Source organism: Mus caroli, unplaced genomic scaffold, assembly GCF_978045245.1.
Source record: "Mus caroli unplaced genomic scaffold, Mus_caroli_1 scaffold_2, whole genome shotgun sequence".
In the NCBI taxonomy this organism is placed as follows: domain Eukaryota; kingdom Metazoa; phylum Chordata; class Mammalia; order Rodentia; family Muridae; genus Mus; species Mus caroli.
In genome coordinates this window covers 154,945,885-154,969,761 of record NW_028227257.1, presented here as the reverse complement: position 1 = coordinate 154,969,761, position 23,877 = coordinate 154,945,885, and the positions used below count along the sequence as shown (strand labels likewise).

Genomic DNA, 23,877 nt, shown 5'->3' with positions numbered 1-23,877 from the left:
TAAAAATAGGAAAAGGGTTTATTTATTAAAGAAGCCATCTGTGAGTCAGTCTGGTTAAATTAGCACACTTGACATAACACTTTGGATCAGAACATGCCTTCTTTTAAATACATTGGGCTCCACAAGCAAACACCTAAGGGTCAATTCAAGTAGCACTTCAGGAGCCCAGCAGAGTATCTGGAGGGGACGGGGCAGCAATCATTCACCTTCCCAATGCAACAGCCACTTTCTGTAAACACCTGTCAGAAGCTAGGACTGCAACTTTCAAACCATGTGGCAGAAGTTGATAAGCAGTTAGGTCTAGAAAGGAGAGTCCGAGAAGCTGTGGTCCAGGCAAGATCCCGGCCGAACCCTGTGCCCACTGCCTCACAGACTGCTGAGACTGCACAGCCAAGGAGCACAGTAGGTACCACCTACGTGCGATTCAGCGTCTGGAAGATTCTAGAGATCTGCAGCATGACCGGGCCCGTCTCTGGGTCGTTCATCCACTGGGTGCTGTTAAGCGGGTTCTCCAGCATGTCTTCAAATGCTGTGGGAAGACGACAGAGCTGAGTGGTAGCACCCAACACCAACAAGCATACTGAGCCTTTCTCAATGGCCCTGACACTCACCCTTACAAGCCAACCATAGTGCCTGAACTACTGACTACTGTCGGCAGGGAAGTAGACTGCCTGTGTGATCACAGCACGTCAACTCAGAGCCATCAGCAGGGTAGGGTGGTCAGCTGCCCATGCTTACATCTTTTACAGAGCAATGGACTGCCTGTGTGCTCACAGTATTCCAGATCACAGTCCATTAGTGGGGTCGTCAACAGCCTGGACTCATGGCATTCCAACTCTGGAAAGCTACCAGCAGACCCAAAAGACAGGTTTGCAAACACCCCTTTCCACACACCACAGGAAACAGCCATGTGAAAAATCCTTGGTACAAATATGCTTTAGCAGATTTTTTTCTTTCTTTCAAGACAGACTCTCTGTGTAGTCCTGGCTGTCCTGGAACTCACTCTGTAGACCAGACTGGCCTTGAACTCAAGAAATCCCCTGCCTCTGCCTCCCAAGTACTGGGATTAACTGCATGTGCCACCAGCAGATTTAATTCTACCCTTCTGGAAAAACCTACATGTTCAACCCTAACACAGTGAACATGTCATGGAAGGCTGGAGTATAGCCCAATAGTAATCATTTGCTCAGCATGAACAGGCTCCAGGTCCATCACTAAAAAAAAAAAATATACACACACACACACACACACACACAAAGTATATTTAAAAATAAGAACTTTTCTTTTCTTCTTTTCTTTCTTCCTGGTTTCTCAAGACAAGGTTTCTCTGTGTAGCCCTGGATGTTCTAGAACTTGATCTGTAGACCAGGCTGGCCTCAAACTCAGAGATCCATCTGCCTCTGCCTCCCACAGTGCTGGGACTAAAGGTATACACCACCACCACTACCTGGCAAACTTTGATTTTCTAGAGTTTCACAAAATTAGGGTTGGGAAGATGGCTCAACAGATAAAAGCACTTGCCATGTAAGAATGAGGGCCTGACTTAATCTCCAGTATTCATATAAAAAGCAGAGCATGAGAGCACATGCTTGTAATCCCAGCACTGGGGAGGTAGAGACAGAAGGACCCTGGGGCTTTATGGCCAGCCAGCCTGGAGGCTTATAGCCAGCCAGCCTGGAGGCTTATGGCCAGCCAGCCTGGAGGCTTATAGCTAGCCAGCCTAGCCTACTCAGCAATTTCCAAGTTAACAAAGGACCTTTGGGAGTTGGCAAAATGGCTTAACAAGTAAAGGAGTTTGCCACCAAGTCTGATGACCTGAGTTCAATCCCTGGGACATACAAGGTAGAAGGAAAAAAAAAACCCAATTCTTGCAAATTGTCCTTTGACATCCACATGCTGATGAATGTCCTCCCCCCACGAATAAATAATGTAAGAAACATGGTGGGCAGCTGTGGAATGACACCCATGGTTGACCTCTGATGTTCACAGCACAGACACATGTTCATCTGCACACATAAGAATACATACACATGTACACTACACAGTGACATGGAAGGCATCTGAGGCACAGACACATGTTCACATACACATGTATACTACACACAGTGACCCTAGAAAATTAAGGCACATCAGGATTATCTGTACCAGGTAATACAGTAACAATTAGCTTTGGTTTCTTTAAAAAACACAAAAATATTATGGGAATACATTTTTGTTTTAATCTTAGGTGTGGGATATGGGGCTGCTTCAGATTGCCCACAGCAGCTGTCTGTGATTTTGCCAGCAACAGACAGTTTCTGTGATTGTGTGATGTTTGGAATTCTGGAGACCTCTTCAGAGGCTGTATAAATGCCAGAGCCCCAAGAGGTGGAGTGGATTGTTGTTGGCTGGTTGGTTGCTGTTGGTAGTGGTTTATTAAGTAGTCAAGCACAAAGACAAACTAATAAGAAGAAATTAGGTATCCTGAGGAAAAAGATCAAACTTGCCCCCAAGAAACGCAACACCCCAGTCAGCCGAAAGTAGTCTAAGGACACTGTCCCCCGCTTCCCCTCTATTCTTTTTTTCTCCTCCAGCTAGTGTCAGGGGTTGAAAGGGTGGTAGAAAGAAGAATCCACAAAGTAGCCAAAACCTGCTACAAGGTAGCATCAATGGGCAGGTGTTCTTTACCTTCGCAAGCTTTAAAATAAGTGTCAGGACTGGAAAACAGACCATAATACCCAGTGCAAAGGGAAAAGAAGAGATGCCGAGCCCAACAGAAAGTATTCCACAGCGCTTGACATGCAGTGCTCAGATGGTTGAGCAATCAGGCCGTGGCAGTGGAAGGAGAAAGTTTCAAGGCTGGTGGTGATGCAGGAGAATGGAGAACATGCAGACCGGGTGTAAGCAAGAGCTCAGTGCCAGCCTCTGACCTGCTCATCCAACGCTGCTTACCCCTGGGAACGCAAGCTGCACTCACAGTACAGGGCACAAGAAAAGCCCTTCTACAACCAGACAGAAAGGAATTCAAGTGACCAAAACCAGGGTACCATGTTGTCACAGTAACACAGTACATCTATAGAACCACGGGTATGCATTCACCAAACACTGTCTCAGATGGTGAGAACAGAGTCACACAAGCAGTGCCACAGGACAGCACAGATACCCACATGCCCAGAAGCCAGGCAGGCACACACCCGGCACAGGGAAAGCTAGGTGGGAGGACAGCACAGGATTGAGGCCAGCCAGGGCTACATAGCAAGTCTCTGAAAAACAGAAGCACCAGAATGACATACACGCATGAAAGGGGTTCAAGGTGACAAGTTTGCTAAAATAAATATATTTCTGATAAAACATAGAGGTCATGGGATTGGAGATGTCTTACTTTTTAAAGTTTATTTCTTTATATATTGGAAGAGATACCTCATTGTGCAGGAAGGTCAGAGGACAGTCTGTAGAAGCTAGTTCTCCCCTATCTGAGTTCCAGGAAGCTGTCAGATTTGGTGGCAAGTATCTTTATTCACTGAGCTCTCTCCCCAGCCCAGGGTAGTTATTTTTATTTTATTAGTAAACATCAAAAAATATCTAATTAGAGCTTGGGAGAGGTATCTATCCCTGCAGGAGATGGCACAAGCTGGCCATCCTGCTGGTGTGGACCTTCACAGGAGTTCTGTAGGACTGGCATCAGCCCTGCAGTGCAGATGTGGCAGAGAGCCAAATGCCCACTGCCAACTCAGTCCTGTCATGCTGAGTGCTGACGCCCTGCCCTGTGAACAGGCTGCTGCTCTGAGGAGCAGTCCAGAGACCTCCATCCTGCCCTCCGGGCCCAGACCCCAGCACACAGATTAAGTGTGCTCACTTGGGGTGGTTTATTTCAGAAAAGAGAAAGGGCTGACACTAGCTAAATATACACCTGACCGTCTAAAGAAGCTAAGACCCAGTACCTAAAGTGGAGGAAGAGCTTCTCTTCTCTGGCCAAATGCACCTTAAAACACACTGACCAATACACAGCCAAGTCCACACTGACATGTGAAAAGAAAGCCCTAGGACTATAGAGTGTGTACTTAGCATGCTCAGAGCCGAAACCCCAGCACAAAGAAAAAAAAGGCCTTTGGTCAGATCTCAAGGCAACACCTATTTCTTTTTTTTTTTTTTAAAGATTTGTTTATTATATGTAAGTACACTGTAGCTGCCTTCAGACACACCAGAAGAGGGCGTCAGATCTCATTACGGATGGTTGTGAGCCACCATGTGGTTGCTAGGATTTGAACTCGGGACCTCTGGAAGAGCAGCCAGTGTTCTTAACCGCTGAGCCATCTCACCAGCCCCTATTTATTTCTTATACTGGCTGGTTTTGTGTGTCAACTTGACACAAGCTGGAGTTATCACAGAGAAAGGAGTTTCAGTTGAAGAAATGCCTCCATGAGATTCAGCTGTAAGGCATTTTCTCAATTAGTGATCAAGAGGGAGGGCCCATTGTGGGTGGTGCCATCCCTGGACTGATAGTCCTGGGTTCTATAAGAAAGCAAGCTGAGCAAGCCAGGGGAAGCAAGCCAGTAAGAGGCCATCCCTCCATGGCCTCTGCATCAGCTCCTGCTTCCTGACCTGCTTGAGTTCCAGTCCTGACTTCTTTTGGTGATGAACAGCAATGTGGAAGTGTAAGACATTTCTTAAAATCCAAGTGGTGGTGGAATACAGTTTTAATCAACACCTAGAAGCAGAGGCAGACCTCTCTGAGTTCAAAGCCAGACTGGTCTACAGAGTAAGTCCCAGGACAGCCAGAACTACAGGGAGAAACTCTGTCTTGAAAAACCAAAACCAAAACCACCACCACAACAACAACAATAAAAAAGATCTACAGGGGGCTGGTGAGATGGCTCAGTGGGTAAGAGCACCCGACTGCTCTTCCAAAGGTCCGGAGTTCAAATCCCAGCAACCACATGGTGGCTCACAACCATCCGTAACAAGATATGACTCCCTCTTCTGGAGTGTCTAAAGACAACTACAGTGTACTTACATGTAATAAATAAATAAATCTTTAAAAAAAAAAATCTACAAACAGCCTGACAAGGGTTAGAGGGAGGGATGTTCTCAGTGTGAAAGATCAGAGACAATGAAAAATACCAAACATAGCCTCAAATACATAATGGACAACTGTGTTCCTTATACTGCACATGCTATAGCCACACACCCGCACACATGCACGCATGTAACTTTCAGCTAAATGATGGACTTAAAGAAATTTCAAAACTCTCCAACAACCTAAGAGAAATATTTTTCTGACCATAAAAAAAAAAAAAGTTCAAGGAATCAGAGGACTTCAGTTCCCAAAAGCCACCTGATAGGAAACCAGAAATGGGACAACACACAGTAATCTATAGAGCCAGTGTCAGACTGTGTGAAGGACTTCTTCAGTACATTCTAGGAAGAACGTAGAAGGAAGAGACATGGAAACAGGTGGAAGCCCCCGTGCTGTACCCACAGCTGAGCTCCATCTAGACCAGAGAGCACAAGGACACCTTAGGCCCAGGCAGCAATTCCTTCTCTTTGTGCTCATCCTAGCCCTGGAAGTCCAGTGCACAGGAGCCCATTTGCATTGAGGGACAGGAAAGAGTTTCTGCACACAAGGAAAAAACCCACACACCACTGGGCAGCAGGGTACAGTCACTCCTGACCTGTCGAATAGTTTACAACACCTCACAGGAGATATGGCAGTCAGTTACAGAAATGGCCTAAAAAGGTGATGCCACCTTTTAAGGCAGGGACAAGTGACAGACAGAAAATATGTATAAGAGTCGCCAAACCCTAGAGGAAAGCCAAGGAAGGACAAGTCCTCGGGGTCATGGTCACACTTGCATGCAGGGATGATGATGTACGGGAAGGGCATATGCGGGTTCAGAAGGAGTAGGGCTAGATGGATCAGACTTCTGCACTCACAGGACTAAAATACGGAGGCGAGGCCCATCTTGATCCAAGAGGCCACATAGCTGGCTCAAAAAAACAAAACAAAACAAAACCAAAAACCCAAAACACTTCAAGGGGAAGAAAGTGCATATACACAAACACATGGACGTTTCATCCTGTTGTCACCCCTGAACAGTTCAGAATCACAGCTATGCTCCTGGCATTGATGTCACATTAGAAGACAAAAGGAATCTATAGAATATAAACAATACTATGGTTTTTCTGCTGTTTCTTTGAGACAACGTCTTACTCTTAGCTCAGGCTGACCTGGAAACAGTCTCTGTCGTTCTCTGAGACTGCAGGTGTAAGCCGCAGCAGTCCCCAGGTTCCATTGAAAAACACCTGAGTGTCTGCACACACTCCTGAGACCAGTACTGTGGACAGGGATGGTGACTGCTGTCTGGGGAGAAGCTACCAGGCTGGCCCAGACCTCTCAAGTCTCCTGCCTCCTCCTTCCAAGTGCTGAGATATAGGCATGGCCACTACAACAGTTTTCAAATGAATGGCATGTTCCTAACTATTTAGTTCTATTACTTTCTTGGTTTTTTTTTTGTTTAGTTTTTGTTGTTGTTGTTTGTTTGTTTGTTTGTTTTTTCGAGACAGGGTTTCTCTGTATAGCCCTGGATGTCCTGGAACTCACTCTGTAGACCATGCCAGTCTCAAACTCAGAGATCTGCCTGCCTCTGTCTCCTGATTGCTGGGATTAAAGGCGTGCCCCACTACACTGTCATCCTATTTTTAAAGTGGCATACTTAGGTTTTATTTATATTTTTAGCATTTATTTATTTATTTACTTGGGGGGCATGCACATGCCAGTGTGCAAGCAGAAATCAGCTCTCACCTTTCACCATGCGGTTTCTGGGGTCAAACTCAGATTTGTGAGCAAATACCCACTAATCTTGCTAGCCCCATTATGTGGATTTTTAAGATATATCACAAGTAAAAAGTAATTATCAAAAAAATTCCTTATAAATAATAAGCAAAATCCAAACTCTACTGTCTCCTCACCTCCTCTTCCCATACAGGCCACTGCTCTGCTCTTCTGCGTTCCCCTCTGCAGAAGCTCATCCCATCAAGGCAGAAGCTGACTCCCAGGCTTTCAGAAACATAGCTACAATGCCTTGCATAAGCCAACCTGCATGGCACAGTATCAGTGCCCAAACCATTTCACTAGCACCGGTCTTGTGGCAGGGAATCCACCCGCCATGTGTTCCTCACCCAGGCTAGCCTAAGTAAACACACACATACCTAGCAATGTCTTAGGGTTTGTCAAACCCAGCTGCACCACTGGGTTGTCCAGGATGGCCTGAAAGAGAGGGCTATTGGGATCGATGCCCTGGTCCAATTCCTCAGGGGATGGCTTCCGGTCCCCCAGCAGCCATTCACACTAAAAACCCAAGAACACCAGATGAGCTGTTAGTTCCTTCTCCAAGTACATAAGGCTCACCTGTCCCTTTCTGTGGCTCTCCAAAATCCCCCGTGGCTGCAATGCCTGGAAGGGGCCCTAACATGTACAAACCTGGTCCACATTCAGCTAGAATAGAGACAGAAGGAAGCATCAGTCTGCATTTCTTAGAAGGCCTGGCACTGCAGTTCAATTTGACCACAGCCACAGCCCTGGTCACAACACAGTCCCAAACACCCTGTTTTCTTTGAGGGGATCCCAGTATGACAGTATCTCTCCATAGCAATGAGCCTGGAGAGTCTAGATCCAGAACTGTGTCTCAGCTGTCTGAGCCTTGACTCTACACACAAATGAGAAGGTCATAGAGGTCTCCCTGGATAGAGTTTGCCTGTCAGCAGTGCTATGTGTTCATGGCATGATATCTGATCCCTTTTCATTTGTTTATTTAGGTATTTTTCAGAGACAGGGTTTCTCTGTGTATCCCTGGCTGTCCTGGAACTCGCTCTGTAGAGCAGGCTAACTTCAAACTCAGGGATCTGCCTGCCTCTCCTCCCAAGTGCTGGAATTAAAGGTGTGTACCCACACCCATCCTATGGGAGTCAATCTTAACAGCTAATAGTCCGCAGAATGTGCACACAAAGTGCACTGTGGGTCCAGGGTATTCTTTTTTTTTTTTTTTTTGTATTTTTTTTTTCTCAGTTTCTATTTGAACCATCTGCCCTAACATTTCATATAAAAAGCACCATCACGGGCAGGCAAGATGGCTCAGTGGTTAAGAGCGCCGACTGCTCTTCCGAAGGTCCCGAGTTCAAATCCCAGCAACCACAAGGTGGCTCACAACCATCCCTAACGAAATCTGATGCCCTCTTCTGGAGTGTCTGAAGACAGCTACAGTGTACTTACATATAATAAATAAATAAATCTTTAAAAAAAAAAAAAAAAAAAAGCACCATCTCCAACTATGTGTGGAAGTCTTGACACAAGGGACATTCCCAATGCATGCCACATGAGGTACAGGGGTGTGAGAGTCTCAAAGTGGAACTCACAGCAGCGTTCTGCTGGTTGTTGTTCACTCGGAGGGCATCAATCACTTCCTTCTCATCAAAGCCCATCTCCATCAGCGAAATGACAGCCTAAGAGGAAAGAACAAGCTGGTCAGAACCTCAGAAGAGGACACTGCCACCAAGAAGCAGTAGCACTGCAGTACAGGCTTCCTTTAGTCAGTCACAGGCAGAAGGATAGCATTGGGCACACATGAGGTAGCAAAGAGCACCCGCCCTTAAAACCAGGGCAAAGCAAGGAAATGTTTCACCTCTGCAGCCAAGGGGAGAAGTCAGAGCCTGGGCAGTGCATTTGCTACTGCACATGAGTATACCAGGACCACTGATGGAATACAGGCCCTAGGTGGCAGTTTTCCTTAGCTGGGTAGATATAAAGCCCCAACCTGGCCAATGGGATTCCTATAAAAAATACAAGCCAGGGGGCTAGAGAGATGGCTCAGCGGTTAAAAGCACTGATTGTTCTTCCAGAGGTCCTGTGTTCAATTCCTAGCAACCACATGATGGCTCACAACCAACTGGAATGGGATCTGATGCCCTCTTCTGGTGTGTCTGAAGACAGGTACAGTGTACCCATATAAATAAAATAAATAGATCTGAAAAAAATACAAGCCACAGATGATACCCTAAGAAAACCATTTATTCAACATGGCAAAATCTAGGGAGCAGGTAGCATGCAGCCTGAGTAGGCTGATCTGTAAGTTGAAAGTGAAAGACCAAAGGAAGAATTAAAACTCCAGCAAAGAAGAGGAAGGTGCATAAAGAACACAGAGGGGAGAAAGTATCAACGCAATGATGGTAAGGTGACCATAAGTGTGGACCTGAGCAGCTGACGGAAGGCGCACAGGTATCCCACATCCTGGTCCTGATCCAGTAGCCAGCATGATACACTCCTCCTCCCTCGCCAGCCCACAACAAGTTCCTCTAGCTCTCTGAACACTGGCCACCCAAAGGCCACAGCAACAGGTGCAGCAGCACCTGTAGGGGACATAAGCTTGTATGTTCAACTTTCCAAGAGATGTCACTGAGCAGGAAGAAGCCACCTAGACCCAAGCATGGATTTTATATATGAGCAGCCAAGTCCCCAGGCCTGAATGAGAAAGACCTGCCACAGACTCCAGCAGCCCTGGTTTCCTTGCACAACACACACACAAACCCAACCCCATACTGAGCCCCCCATCACATACCCGAGCATCTGCTCGAAATTCCTTTTTCCTGCGTATCTTCTTGAAGATTTCTGTGAGCTCATCCCGGGACTCCTCATCTTCAACACTAGTTCCCACAGCAGCTTCAGAGGAGGTGGAGGAGGTAGTGGCTGCAGCACTGGCCCCTGCTTGAGCAGCATGGCCTGGAAGAGGTGTGTCAATAGCTGGATCTTCTGAGTGTTCAATTAGCCACTCCATGGCCTGAGGCACTGACATGCTGGAAGGGGACAAAAGATTCTTAACTCCTCCAGGATGGTTACTGAAAACTTTCCTATCCTATGTACTCCAATATGTTTCAACAGAGATAGCAAGACCAGCAGCAGCAATGGTGACATATGATCTCTTGGGATGGAAACCTCCACAAAGCTCTTACCTCCAACCCCCAAGACCCAATAAAACAAGCATAGACACATGCCCAAAACACAAGAGACAAAGGAGTCCAGGTCCTAGGTGCACAGCACAAAGAACACTGCTGTTGACCAGCTCTGTTCTATAGACTTCATATGGGACCCGAGTGAGTATTAAAACCAGAAGTGCAAGAAGACTATTAAGAATCCCTCTCCAGCCAAGAGCAGGTCTGGCTCAGAGCTCTCCTAACTTGAGAGTGCAGGATACATTTACAGAGTGATTTTTAACCCTCCTAACAGCCAGGTATCATGGTTCACACCTTCAATCCTAGCTACTAAGGAGCCTAAGGCAGGAGGACTACATAAGTCCAGGAGTTCAAGACCAGCATAGGTAAGAGACCCTCAACACACACACACACACACACATCCCAAAAGATCATATATGAAAGCACTTCTGAAGCACAACAATAAGGTGCCTCTACTAGAACACCCAATTAGAAATGACTCAATTGGGGCTGGTTAGATGGCTCAGTGGGTAAGAGTACCCGACTGCTCTTCCAAAGGTCCGGAGTTCAAATCCCAGCAACCACATGGTGGCTCACAACCATCCGTAACGAGATCTGACGCCCTCTTCTGGAGTGTCTGAAGACAGTTACAGTGTACTTATATATAATAAATAAATCTAAAAAAAAAAAAAAAAAAAAAAGAAATGACTCAATTGGATTGGAGAGCTGGCTCCAAGATTAAGATGAAGAGCTCCTGAGTTTGGTTCCTAGCACCTGTGTCAGGCAGTTCACAGCAGTCTGTAACTCTAGCTCCAGAAGATCCAACTTCCTCTTCTGACTTCTATGGGCACCCATACACATATGTACATATACACAAATAAATAAAAATTTTAAATAAATCTTAAAAAAAAAGTATGACTCCAGAGACTGGAAGGAGAATCACAGGGAAGCCCAGGGCAAGAAGAAAGCAAGCATACTGGTTCAGCCGAAGGGCCTTTGAGGCTCTGCTCTCAGGAAAGCCCATTTCTGTGAGCTGCCGCAAGGCAGTCTCATCCACTCGCTCATCCTCATCTTCATCCAGCATAGCTGAGGAGAAAGACAAGGCCTGCCATGAGGGGATTCCAGAGTCCTTTGAAGCCCCCCAGCCTCATCTGCAGAGGCTCACCTCACCTAGCAAACCCTCTCCCCCATTAACCAAAGCAGAACTTGCTTTCAATGTGAGGGCTGGGGACACTTTTAGGTGCAGCCTAGGACCCACGCATACCATTTGCCTTCTTAAACAATTCAACTGCATCAGGATTCAGTGCTAACAGCTTCTGTGCCACCTCAATAAGAGACACGAGGATCTTCCGGAGTTCTGTCTGGAACTGCAGTAGAAGAAAGAAAGAGATCATGCCCGGTGCAGTGATGCACTCTTGTAATCCCTGCTCTTGCCAGGCTGAGAAAAGAAGACTGCTGGGAGCTTGAGGCCAACCTTAACTCTACAGTAAAACCCTGCCTCAAAAACGAGCAAACAAACAAACAAGATTATTTCTCAGAATGTCCAACAAACTTGCTTAAATCTGCAACACTATCCCAGACATAGCCCTCCAAATCTACAAGGGCATGTTGGGCCTTACCTTTAATCTCAGAGCTGGAAGGCAGAGCCAGGCAGATCTCTGTGTAATTCAAGGTCAGCCTCGTCTACACAGTGAGGATATTGTCTCAAAAACTAACAAAGAACCTGAAAACACTAGACTGGTGCAGCACCCCCTGCCTAGTATAGGGCCTGGAGGTGGGATACCACAGCCTAAAGCCCCCTGAGAGGCTGGATCCAGGGCTGAACCCACAGAAGCCAGAAAGGGACACATCCCCTGTCAGTCACTGAAGAATACAAAGCTCTTATCTAAAGGACCTCTTCAAAAGAGACCCCAGAGAGGTCTGGCTTCCAGCAGTGTCCAGATGAATGGGGACCTAACGAAGTTAAGTGGTGGCAACTTTCCCCAACTGCACACACAAGTACATCCTATCATGGCTGGCCCATGTGCGCATGCTGCAGGCTTTGACTTTAGCTTGGTTTCCTTGTCCAAAGTAACTGGGGAGCTCAGACTATTCCCTGAAAGCTTTGTACCCAGAGCAAAGACATTACATTTCCATACAGCTGTCTGTCCGTCCAGTGCTACAGGTATCTTGTCAACTTTGTAGTTTGAAAAAAATTGTTAATTTATAGAACAGTTCAAAAGTAATAAAGGGGGCTGGAGAGATGGCTCAGTGGTTAAGAACACTAACTGCTCTTCTGAAGGTCCTGAGTTCAATTCCCAGCAACCACATGGTGACTCACAACCATCTGTAGTGAGATCTGATGCCCTCTTCTGGTGTGTCTGAAGACAGCTATAGTGTACTTACATATAATAATAAATAAATTTTTAAAAAAGTAGTAAAGGGTTCCTGAATATTCTGTTTCAGATTCTTTTTTTAGGGGGCTGAGGGGTGGTCTTAACTATAACATCCAAGCTAGCCTCAAACCTAAGCTCAAGCCATCCTCCTGTCTCAGTCTCCTGAACACCAGAACCACGAGCATGTGCCAGTCACCACACCATCCCCAAGCACTTTTAGGAGCTTCTCCTCGAGCCCCACACTAGGCAGGTACTCACATCTCTCATGGTGGTCTGGACAGCAGTCCGGTCAGTGTTGCAGGCAGGCAGGTTTGCCGTTGCTCGAAGAATAGCATCTTTGTCTGGAGCCTTTTGCTCTTGTTTCTTCTGCAGAGAAAATGACTCAAGTTAGCAAAGCGCCCAGGACCTTGAAGAGTATGACAATGAACATGGAACAGCAGCCCAGAGAAAAGGAGAACAGTAACCTTCTAAGCCTTAGGTCTGATTCCCTTCATCTAGAGGATTCTGGAAAGTTCTGTGCACAGAACTGGAAGCAGAAGTCTAACAAGATACACCAGACATGACCTCACCTGCTACAAACCATATGTACATGAAGACAGACAGAGAGGATGGTGCTGCAGAGTGGTGGTCCTGTGAAGCTTCATCGGGAATGGGGAAGAGGCCTCTGGAGGAAGCACATAGCTGCAGTGAACTCTGGAGGCCTCCCAAGCCTCCATGGATGAAAGTAAAAGATGAAGGTGGCAGAAGCTCACAGATAAAGAGGATAGGAGAGAAAACCAAACCAGCAGTGGCCGCAGCACTCAGCAAGTTCAGAAGGTACAAGAAGCAAACAGTGTACAGTAAACAAAGTACAGAACGGTTAGAAAAGACACACAAAGGATGGCTGGGGCCGTGGCTAATGCAAGAGCCCACAGGGCAGAACCTACCAAGAGCAAGGCTACACCAACCTACCAAAGGGCAGCAGGCCTGGGATCCAAGAGTCAGGACGGTACCTCTACCTCATAGCCTTTGGCCAACAGCAATCTAGTTGGCCTGAGACCCTAGAGTGGGGGAGGCTGCACTCAGGGAGGGAGGGAAAAAGAGAAGGGGACCTTCCTGCAGCACCCACTTATTGCTTTGCTTCTTGTTCACCCCAGCTACTCAGACTCAGCAAGCCAACCAGAACAAATGAGACAGGAAGGGTACAAGAAGGTCTCTGTCACAGTGAGCCCAGCAGTTGGCACAAGCAAGCCTCCAGGGCTCTCAGACGCTAGGGCACACAGAATGCTTCAAGACCAAGAAGAGGAAACTAAAAGTAGTGAGAAGAAGAGGAGGAGCAAGTGTGGGAGGTGGGCACCTCAGCACCAGCAACCCCAAGCCACACCCACCCAGTGTGTGCACACCAAGGTACCACCAGCAAGAGCCAAAGTAGCCAGGTAAAAGGGCTATAGAATAGTCAGAAGATACAGTTAAGGAAATCCACAGGATGGCCCACCAGGCCAGCCAACAACAGCTGCAGAGAAAGAAACCAAGACAGAAATTATCAAGAGCAATCAGAGAAAACAGGTGTGGTGGCACACATCAGTAATACCAGCACTTGGGAGGCTAGGGGGAAAAGACCTCCAACAGTGCAAAGCCAGCCAAGTCTACACAGAAGCAGAGCTAGCAGAGCTACATAGCAAGCAAGGCTTTTACCTTAAAGCCCAAACATCTGAGGAGCTGTTAGATGGCAGAACTATGGAGAGCAAGGCCTGGTCAAAGTGTGGATCTGAAATGTGTCTTTCTGTTTGTTTTGTTTTTTTTTTTCCAGACAGGTTTCTTTGTGGAGCCCTGGCTGCCTGAGACTTGCTCCATAGTCCAGGCTGGCCTCAAACTCAGAGATCCACCTGTCTCTGCCTCCCGAGTACTGGGATTAAAGGCGTGCGCCAGCACCCAGGTGAAGATGTATGTTTTAAAGAGTATGTCCTGTCCCTTCCTGTCACTCTTCTTTGTTCCTGACTAGCATGCAGTGAGCAGCTTCTGTTTGCTGGTTCTTCCATCACCTTTCTGCACATTTATAGCCTAAAAGCAATGACGCCAGGTGATCCCAGACTGAAACTTCTGTAAAGCGAACGTCACAATAAGCCCTTCCTCCTCTAGAATGCTCCCATAGGTATTAAAGTCCGACACAGCAAAGGAAGACAAGCTGACACTCAATTCTGCAGAAGCAGCACTCAGACAAGCCCTATGTATGCTTCCCGCTCACAGTCCCCAAGTCTGTAAAACCCTAAGATGTAAGCAGGGTGATCAGTCCTTGGCTTGGGTTTTATCACATGGCTCAGCTAAATGTAGAAAAAGCAAATGGTTTTGAGTCCTTTCAAAGGGTTCACTCTTCCCAACAAGGGGGTTCAACCACTAAAAATCTCTGCTTCTTTGGCAAAGACGGAAAGCCATGCAAACTGCCTCCAGGAACTAAAAGTAGCCTTCAGCTGACCTCAGTGACAGAATCCTGGCAACTGTCTGAAAGGACCCAGAAGCACATTCTTCCCACAACCTCAACTGAGCCTCTGTCCTCACAAGCCTTAATACTATGTTCAGAAAGCAGGTCTGTGGCAACCAAAGGAGGCATCAGGAACCCAACATCCAACACAGAGAGAATCAGAGAGCTGGCTGCACAGCAGCGATTCAAACAACACACATAGGCCAGAGGCATCTGAGGGCTTAGATACACAAGACAAATGCTCAACCACTAAGAAACATCCCCAGGCCCAAGACAAACAGAAATCCTAATATGCTATACTCACAAAAATGAGTACTTCCATGACAACAGTAAGTAAAGAGGACCAGCTTCACCCAGCATTGGCTATCACTCAAAGGAAGAGGCTAGGAGGGGAGCTGTAGCCTTATCACTGAGAGGCTACATCTAACGTTGTAATTCCAGAAAGAACAATGAATGCAGAGTACCTAGAGAGCCGGAAGAGAATTACTGAAGATATCAGCTGAAGGAATTAGAGGTGGGCTGCGGTGGGTGTCAGTGGCATGAATAGGGCAGCCAGAATCTGTCACTAACACCAATAGTTGAGTGACTTCCTTTAGGAAACGTGAGTCTATTTTTATTAGATTTGTAGTACTCTTTGACTCTTACTAACTGCATTATTTTTACTTAGATCCTGAAGTAATGCCATGATTTTTAACTTCGCAGTTATGTATTGTGTCAAGGCAGCTCTAGCAAGCTACTTGCTAGGTACCTTAAGTACCTTAAGCAAGCAGCAGGCTACATAGTTTGTAGTCAGAACTATGTTTTTTTTATTACTTAATTATTTATTTACTAATTTATAAACGAGTGTTCTTAATGTATACTCGCCTGCCTGAAGAGGGCATCAAATCCTTTTATAGATGGTCGTGAGCCACCATGTGGTTACTGGGAATTGAACTCAGGACCTTTGGAAGAGCAGCCAGTACTCTTAACCGCTGAGCCATCTCATCAGCCCCCAGAACTATGTTCTTAATAGTTACGGGGACTTCAAGTCTAAACATCCAGTTAGAACTGTTATCTGCGCTCTGCTATCAGTGAGGAAAGCAGGGTGAGGCCCAGGATCTGTCTGGTGAAGATGGATGGAGCAACCTGCCCATGTGCTGCTGACTGTACCCACACCCACACCCACCCATCACTGTGGCCAGGTGGTCAAAGATAAGGAGGGTGTGAAGGCCTGGCACTCTCCTATATCCTTGGCCCCAGCAGAGACCCCAAAGTAACTCATCTGCTATCAGGTCATAGGTCCACCCAAGAGTTGGCCTTCCTTAAGACCAACGCTCTCTCCCTGGCATTTCAAAGCATGTACAAGAAACTCCAGAATCCCGAGACAGAAAAAGGTGTTAAACAAAGGTGACTGCCCTTTAAAAGAGTACATCCTGGGACTGAAGAGATGGCTCAACACTCAAGAGTGCTTGCTACTCTTCCACAGGACCTACATTCAGCTCCTAGCACCAACTTCAGGAGGCTCACATCCATCTATAACTCCAATTCCAGGGGATCAGATAGCCTCTTCTGACCTCTGTGGGCACAGACACACAGACTCATAGAAATACACAAATAAAAAAAAAATCTTTATAAACAATTTCCCTTCATTAGGCACAGGCATGTGGTCTGGTGTTAGAGCAGACAGGCTACTGACAGGCACTGTATTAGAGAACCTTGCTGAAGGATGAACTCTGGAGCAGCCACTACACAAGAGACAAAGGGGTAGTTTTCCTGAGGCCCCTAGATAAAGAGAAGGTATAAGCCCCAGATGACACTCTAACACAGACTTCAAGACATAGAACTAGGCGTAATTGCAAAATTGCAAGGACAGACACAGGCCAAACCAGGTGCGCAGCTGCTTGTCATCTCTCTGCATGCCAACCCTTTAAGTGCAGGAGCCACACTGGCAGCAACATGAGGAAGCACCTGCTGAGGACCGTGTTCTCACTCTCTTCTGTCACTGGTCAGCAATCACAAACACTCAGTTCAGTACAGGCTCAGCCGTGATGAAGGGCCCCTTATACCACACATCCTGTGGAGGGACAATACAGTCCCAGAAAATAACACGAGAGACGGCAAAGAAGCAGCAGTGAAGAGCCCTACTTCCTAACGTTGACACTGACCTTTTCTTCTGCTGAGACGTCAGCCATCTTAGGGAGTGGAGAAGGAACACGCTTTTTTATCAATAACAAGACGTCTAGAAAAAATAAGTTATATTTATGAAGTCAGTTAGTGTTCCAGAGCCATAAATGACAGAAAAGGTAGCAGATGGGGGTCAGGGAGATGGCTCAGTGGTTTAAGGGCTTGCTATAGACGACTGAGGACTGGGATTCAGATCCTCAGAACTGTTTGAATGACAGGTGGGCACGGCAGCTTGCCCATAGTTGTACTACTTGGAGGCAGAGGCTGGAAATCCCCAAATTAAGCTAGCTAGCCAGAATGGCTGTATAGACAAGCTCTGAGTTTAACAAGAGACTCTGCCTCAACAAATAGATGTCAACCCCAGACTTCCACAAGCATATTTACGAATGTATACATATCTGTGTGTGTGTGTGTGTGTGTGTGTGTGAGTGTGTGTGTGTGTGTGATGACAGAATGTCTTGTGTGTCATGACATTTGCACATGACACACAAAAATGGTGCTTAATGCTTGAGGTTAGAAAGTAGGATCCCACCAGGCGGTGGTGGCGCACGCCTTTAATCCCAGCACTCGGGAGGCAGAGACAGGATTTCTGAGTTCAAGGCCAGCCTGGTCTACAGAGTGAGTTCCAGGACAGCCAGGGCTACACAGAGAAACCCTGTCTTGGAAAAAAAAAAAAAAAAGAAAAAGAAAGCAGGATCCCTGGGTCCCTCCTAAGCCAAGCCAGCATCCCCTCCTCAGCTTTGAAATGGCCACTGGGTCACCACAGACAACCTGGGTCTTCAGAAGATGTCACTGAACATCCCTGATAACCACAAAGAGTACTAGTGGACATCTTGCATAATGTCTTTATTTTCAAGGGCTCAGTTCTAAAAATCTGTGAGGCAATAGATATGTGATCTAAAGCATGAGCAACCTGTAGCCAGTCCACAGTTCACCATGGCAGGGTGGGGTGGGGGGGAGAGTGGGGTCACCTTCCCCTCTAGTTTGGGTTTGGTCATAGACATCATAAGTCCTCATTTGAATGACATACAGAAAACAAGTTTTGTCCCAGAGCCAAGCATAAGTGAAAAGTGGGTGTGCAGAACAGAAGTGTCTCACCTGCACCCTAAACAGCTAGCCACTGTGATGAGTGCTTCCGGCACAAATCAAGCCACAGAAGCTCCAGGATCTGGTTTTGCTTTAGAACAGGACTAAACATAACACTTGAATTTGACTTCTCAGATGTCTGCCAGCTGTCTGGTTTAGGTTTCTGCTACTTTTCACAAGTACACCAAAACATGTACTTCTTTTAGTTGAAAAACAAAACAAAACAAAACAACAAACAAACAAACAAACACAAAAGCAGTCAATCTAGTTCTCCTGCTCTTGTGTGAATTCAGAAAAGCACCTTGTGGGTGGCCTGGGGATGCAGGCTCCATGTTCTATGGGCTCTGCCTCACAGCCTCCTTACCTTGGTCCTGGATGTTTTCTTCCAAGATCGTTTTGCTGTCACTCAGCACCCTCTCTGAAGCAGCATGTATTAGCTTATGGTGGGTCACATTCTTGGGGTCTTCTAAGCTCCCATGAGCACCCTGGGGGAAGAATTAAGCCACGAATCTCTAAATCGGAAGTAAACTATGATAGGAGTAACACAGAGCCTGACATCTCAAGCCACACATGGAATTACTAAGGTTTGTCTCTGTTGTCTCTCTGTCATGTGTATATGTATAGTGTATATGCTGACTGCCCTCCTCCTCACCGCCCTAGTGCTGGGTGACAGACATGCTGGTGGCACTCGCTTTCTTTTCACACAGGTACTGGGGACCCAAGCCCAAGTTATCATTCTGTATAGGAGACACTTTACCAACCGAGGCATCTCCCAGCCCATGGAATTACTGCATTTTCATACTAGTCAAGACATTAAAGCATAAATGACAGTAAGGAATCCCCATACATGATTTTAAAAAAACCAAAAAAACAAAAAAAAAAAAAAAACAGAAAAACGGAGTAAAATGCCAGCAAGCACTGATCCCTCCACACTTTCAAGCTAATAACCAACCCACAGTAGACTCCCAAGATGGCTAAGAGCTTGGGGAAAGGTCCTACTGATACGCACTTGCAACCCAAATCACTTTAGTCTAGAAAGATCTGGAAAGTGATTTTTAGGTGAATATATGCCTGTGTTCTCCTGAGGATGTAAAGATCTAGCTGCCTTATGCATTTGCTTTTCCTTCTTCAGCAGACACACAAAAGGCAGAAGAACTGAACAGAGAGAAGACTGCTTTCCAGGAGCAAGGTGGCCACACCTGCCCAGTGAATACCACAAAGTCCTCAACAGAGCACAGCACACAATAGGCCTCAGCTTAGTCTTGGGCCCTAGCAATACCCTACTCCAGATGCAGCCTACAGGAGATCAGGGGGCACACGGCTGTGTTTGTGTCCCCAGGGCCCTAGAACCTAGTGACAGCATCTGGCAGAGGAGGTAGAAAGCAAACTATCTGTGCTACGGAGGAAGACAGCACCTCTGAAAGGACCCAGCAGGTGATCCTGCAGGCACCGACCGCATGACAAGGGACTTCACATACTGAGTGGAGGCTTGTACAATCTCTTCAATCTTCCACCACAGACAGAGGCCTGGCAATCGTAGCTTATGATCTCAGCCAGGCTCCAGCACTCATTCAGAATGCAAACGCATCATCTGCAATGACAGAGTCCTGCCTGCCTCTGGGCCACACCTATCTTCTATCTGATTGCCAAGAAGACAAAGACCACGAACACACTGCTGGCACCACATGGCACAAATGGGGGATCACTGTGCCTGTGGTTTGTCACCAGGTAAACTCGAGTTTGTACAAGTTTCCACGAGTCCACCACTGCCCAGCATCAGACAACTTTCCCAGGCCCAATACCAAGTCAGCTGCAGCCCCTCCCCAAACTCAGAACAAGGCCAAGGGCTATAAGTATTTCTTGCTGCAATGGGTCCCTGGTGTTAGATTAAGAATGGAAGAAGTTCAGGAAATCCAGTGAAAGAACTCACTAGTGCTTTCTAAAACCTGAAAGGGACTGACACACAGGTTTGGAAGAGAAAGCTTTGGCCCGTCCCAGAGTGGGCCACTTTGGACACAGGGTTCTTCAGGCCTTCCTGGATGTTCTGGAAGGTATCTTGTGTACCATGATACACACACTCAACAAAGGGCCTCTGTATATATGGCTGCTAACCAGAGGAGAAGAAAAAACAGAAGCATGCATTTCCCTCTAGACCCTGGAATTTTAGAGTTCCAGAATCTTGCATCAGTCTCAGATTGAAACCAGTTTTGAAAAGTGGACCATGGCACTCAGACAAAGCTGTTAAGACTAAGGACTTGTAAGATAAATCTACCCTACAGCAACCACCTTACTCAACACTGTGATGAAGCACACAACCTCAACTTTCCTTGAACCTGAAATGACTCTTTAGTAATGTTTAATTAAGAAATACCTATGGCATCAATAAGGCACACTGCTGGGTGTCTATCAGGGCTTTCCACAGAGAATTAAATGAGGGGGAAGAAAACCAAGCCTGAATGTGGTAGCCCCATCGAATGGGCTGCTGGAGTTCCAGACTGAATACCCATAAGTCAGTCAACTGAGCACCAGCACTGCCCTTTCTGCTTCCTGATTCAAAGATATGTGAGCAAGCAGCCTCAGGCTCCCCCTGGCAGAGCCACTTGCCACCATACCCCATCACCAGAAAGAACTGTATCGCTCCAAACCATGAACTAAAATAAACATCCCTTCATTTGCTTTGATGTGGTACCAGGTCATAACAACCAAAACAGTAGAACACCCATTCTGCTTCAAAAACTACTAAGTGGGATGCTTTGAAATTCTAAAATCCCTGGTTAATTCTAGCAGATTTGTCAAGTTCAGAATACAGTCTGAAACACAATTAAAAACTAGTAACTGTATTCTGAAGCCTGTCAGCAGCACACCAGGAACAAGACATGACACAGGTCGACACACTACACACCACCACAACCCTATCTTCATGTGCACATATCCAAGAGGTGTCTGTCATTAGCTTCTGCTCATATCTAGTACTGGACATCATGGAAAGATAACAGGGCATGGGGGCTGGAGAGATGGCTCAGTGGTTAAGAGCACTGACTGCTCTTTCAGAGGTCCTGAGTTCAATTCCCAGCAACCACATGGTGGCTAACAACCATCTATAATGGGATCTGATGCCCTCTTCTGGTGTCTGAAGACAACAACAGTGTACTCATATACATTAAATGAATAAATAAATCTTTAAAAGAAAAAAAAAGATAACAGGGGCTAACTCTTCACAGGACCTGGGACGGTTTAGGCTTTGGAGGAGAAGTCATGTGCTTCATCCAGATGCTACACTACAGAAAAGTTCCTCCACACCACAGCTCCATCACCCCAGACTTCCACTAACCCCCTTTAGAAAAGAGGACTTACTGTGCCCCCTTCCTAGATACTGGCAGTGGAAGCTGGGCAATACCATGGTGAAGTCACTTTGGGTAAAACAAAAAGGGGAAGGCAAAAAACAAATCTATTTCCTTAAGAATTTAAATAAAAAGCCTCTCCTTGATACAGCTGTAAATTCCCAGGAGTGTTGTGGGAGAAAAATTTTTAAAAAACTCTACCATACCCCTCTGGAAGAGAGGAAAAAAGGAAAAATAATAGTGACAACAAGCCCAGTAACCAGGGTGCACAGGACAGTAAAGAGCATGGAAGTCAGGCCAGGATAACAGTATCTTGTGCATGAGAGGTTTACAGTCAGGTACAACGAGGAGATCATCTTTTCTAATAAATGCACTGTGACTCCTCGAGCCGATGGGACCCGGTGGTGGGTCAGTTCTCATGCCTCTGCTCTCCAGCCCTGTGATCTAGAATGCTGTGAAATTCTCCTGCTGCTTCAGCCCTCAGCCCTGGAAAATGTGGAGTAGAATAGTCTCAATTTAAACAAGAATAATGACAAAAATGGTCAAATAAGATACAACTCCAATATCAACTGGAATGTGAAATATCACAAATAATTAGCATCATATAAAAACCTGCTGCCTAGGCCTAAGCATACGGCCCCTAAGATTTATTAGTAAGCATCTGTGAATCATCTCCCCACTCCCTTCATAGAGCACTGCCATGCTCATTATCATATCCACACCACGAGTGAGTTAGGCAAGAGATCACAGCGGTGACGGTGACATCCCATGCTCATGTGGTTTGAGGCTGACAACACCTTTCATTCCTTCCATCCTTACACCGACTTTGAAGTGACTCCAAGCTCAGCCCCGAGGAACTGACCTAGCAGATGACACAGCATAGTACTAGGCCAACATGGATGCTAGGGAACAGTCTAGATGCCCAAGGAGGCCCCAGTCTTTAAGCTTCTGCTGAGCCTCTGGGTCTTGCTATGGAGAAAATCCACAGGCTCAACACAAGCTTAAAGGTTGGGGACTCCTTGGGCAGTCTAAAATACATTTTGTCCTTGAGCATGTGAGCCTCACTGAGGTGAACCACAGACACTGAGACCCATGGTTACTCAACATCTAATGCACTGCAGAAGAGGGGCTTGAAACAGATCTCTTGGAGCCTGCCTGACATTACACACTGACTACACAAAGGCACACAGATGATAAACTACCCTTTGCAAGCAGCTGCTATAGTAACTTGAAGACTGCCTTTAGAGGAAACACAATGCTGAACTTTAAAACAACCTACTGCTGTAGATCCCTAACTTTCCCAAGAGTCCCCTCTAAAAAGCTATCTGGCACTAATCTTGTCTGGCATGGTGCTTCCATAGGCTACCAGTGTCTAACAGGCATCTGTTTCATCTTCAACTTAAAGCCAGGGAGCACTTAAAGCCAGGAAGGCTTCAAGAGCTAATCCCAAGACTTAACTAAAACTAAAAGGCTAACTATAGTACAATGTTCACTGAATGTAAGTAAACTTAACAAATGCCACTTGCTGGCAGGAGACAGTCGTCCTGGACCTTCCCACTCAATCAACTGTTGCCCCAATAGAAAGTAGAAGCCAAGGAACTTGTCCCACAGTGACACTATTTTAAGTGACTACAGCTAAGTGTCAAGTCCCGGCCATGGGCTCCTAGCAGCTGGCTCTTCAGGCAAGGAGCCAGTCTTCTTATAATGGGATCTAGTTACTTCCAGCTTCTGGAGGTAACTAAAAGCTCATCCCAACAGCAGGGAAGCCCCAAGGCTGGAAAACCAGGAGCCCTTGCCTTTGCCTCTCCCAGTCTCTGTTCACTCTCGCCTTCACCTCCCTAGCACGTTGCAGAAATTAAATAAAGCTCGCTCAACAGCCGGGCCAGATGCTCTTCTCTGAGCACTAGGTTTGTGATTGGAGGAGCGGAAGGCGCTGCCCAGGCCCGGAGGAGCGAAGGCTGGGAGCAGCGGGCTGCACGGCAGGGACTGGGGACCGGTCCAGGAAGAAGCGAAAATCTGGCGTCTAGGTAGAGATAGGAGTGTCGGGGCAAACAGAAGGCTGGGGACTGGGGCGGAGTCTGGGACATAAGTCTAGGTTTCTGGTTTTCAGAACGGAGGCAGAGGTGGAACTGGGTCGTAAGGAGCTCGGCCTTACATGTTTGAGGCAACTCTCCTTGAGCTTCTCCACCGATGTGTCCTCGGTCGCCTCCTCCAGCCACTCGGCGCCGTCGGCTGCGCAGATGTGCAGCCGAAGCACCTTGCCCGCGAAGATCTTCTCCTCCTGCACGAACATCGCGCCGCCGCCCCGGCCTGCACCCGCCGCCGGAACCCGTGAAGGTCACTGAGGCTGGCGGGAGGACCAGGGGCGGGGCCGGGCCGCCGTGCGCTCCTTCGCTGGCCGCCGCCGCCCCGCCCCGGCTCCTGTCAGCTCGGCCGCCCGTCAGTGAAGGGGCAGGAGTTGTACCCTTGCTGCCACTGCCCGCGTCGCCGTAGC

General features: G+C 47.0%; 1 protein-coding gene across 1 annotated transcript; it reads right to left on the bottom strand.

Moving 5' to 3' along the window:
* Positions 1-23,877, bottom strand: Ubac1 (UBA domain containing 1). The gene is made up of 10 exons (XM_021150867.3): positions 23,539-23,877; positions 18,407-18,527; positions 16,938-17,011; positions 12,594-12,701; positions 11,225-11,327; positions 10,938-11,046; positions 9,591-9,825; positions 8,392-8,478; positions 7,189-7,327; positions 1-529 (listed from the first exon to the last, which is right to left on the bottom strand). Exons 1-10 carry the CDS (start codon positions 23,674-23,676, stop codon positions 414-416), a joined length of 1,230 nt encoding a protein of 409 aa, XP_021006526.2. The 5' UTR covers positions 23,677-23,877; the 3' UTR covers positions 1-413.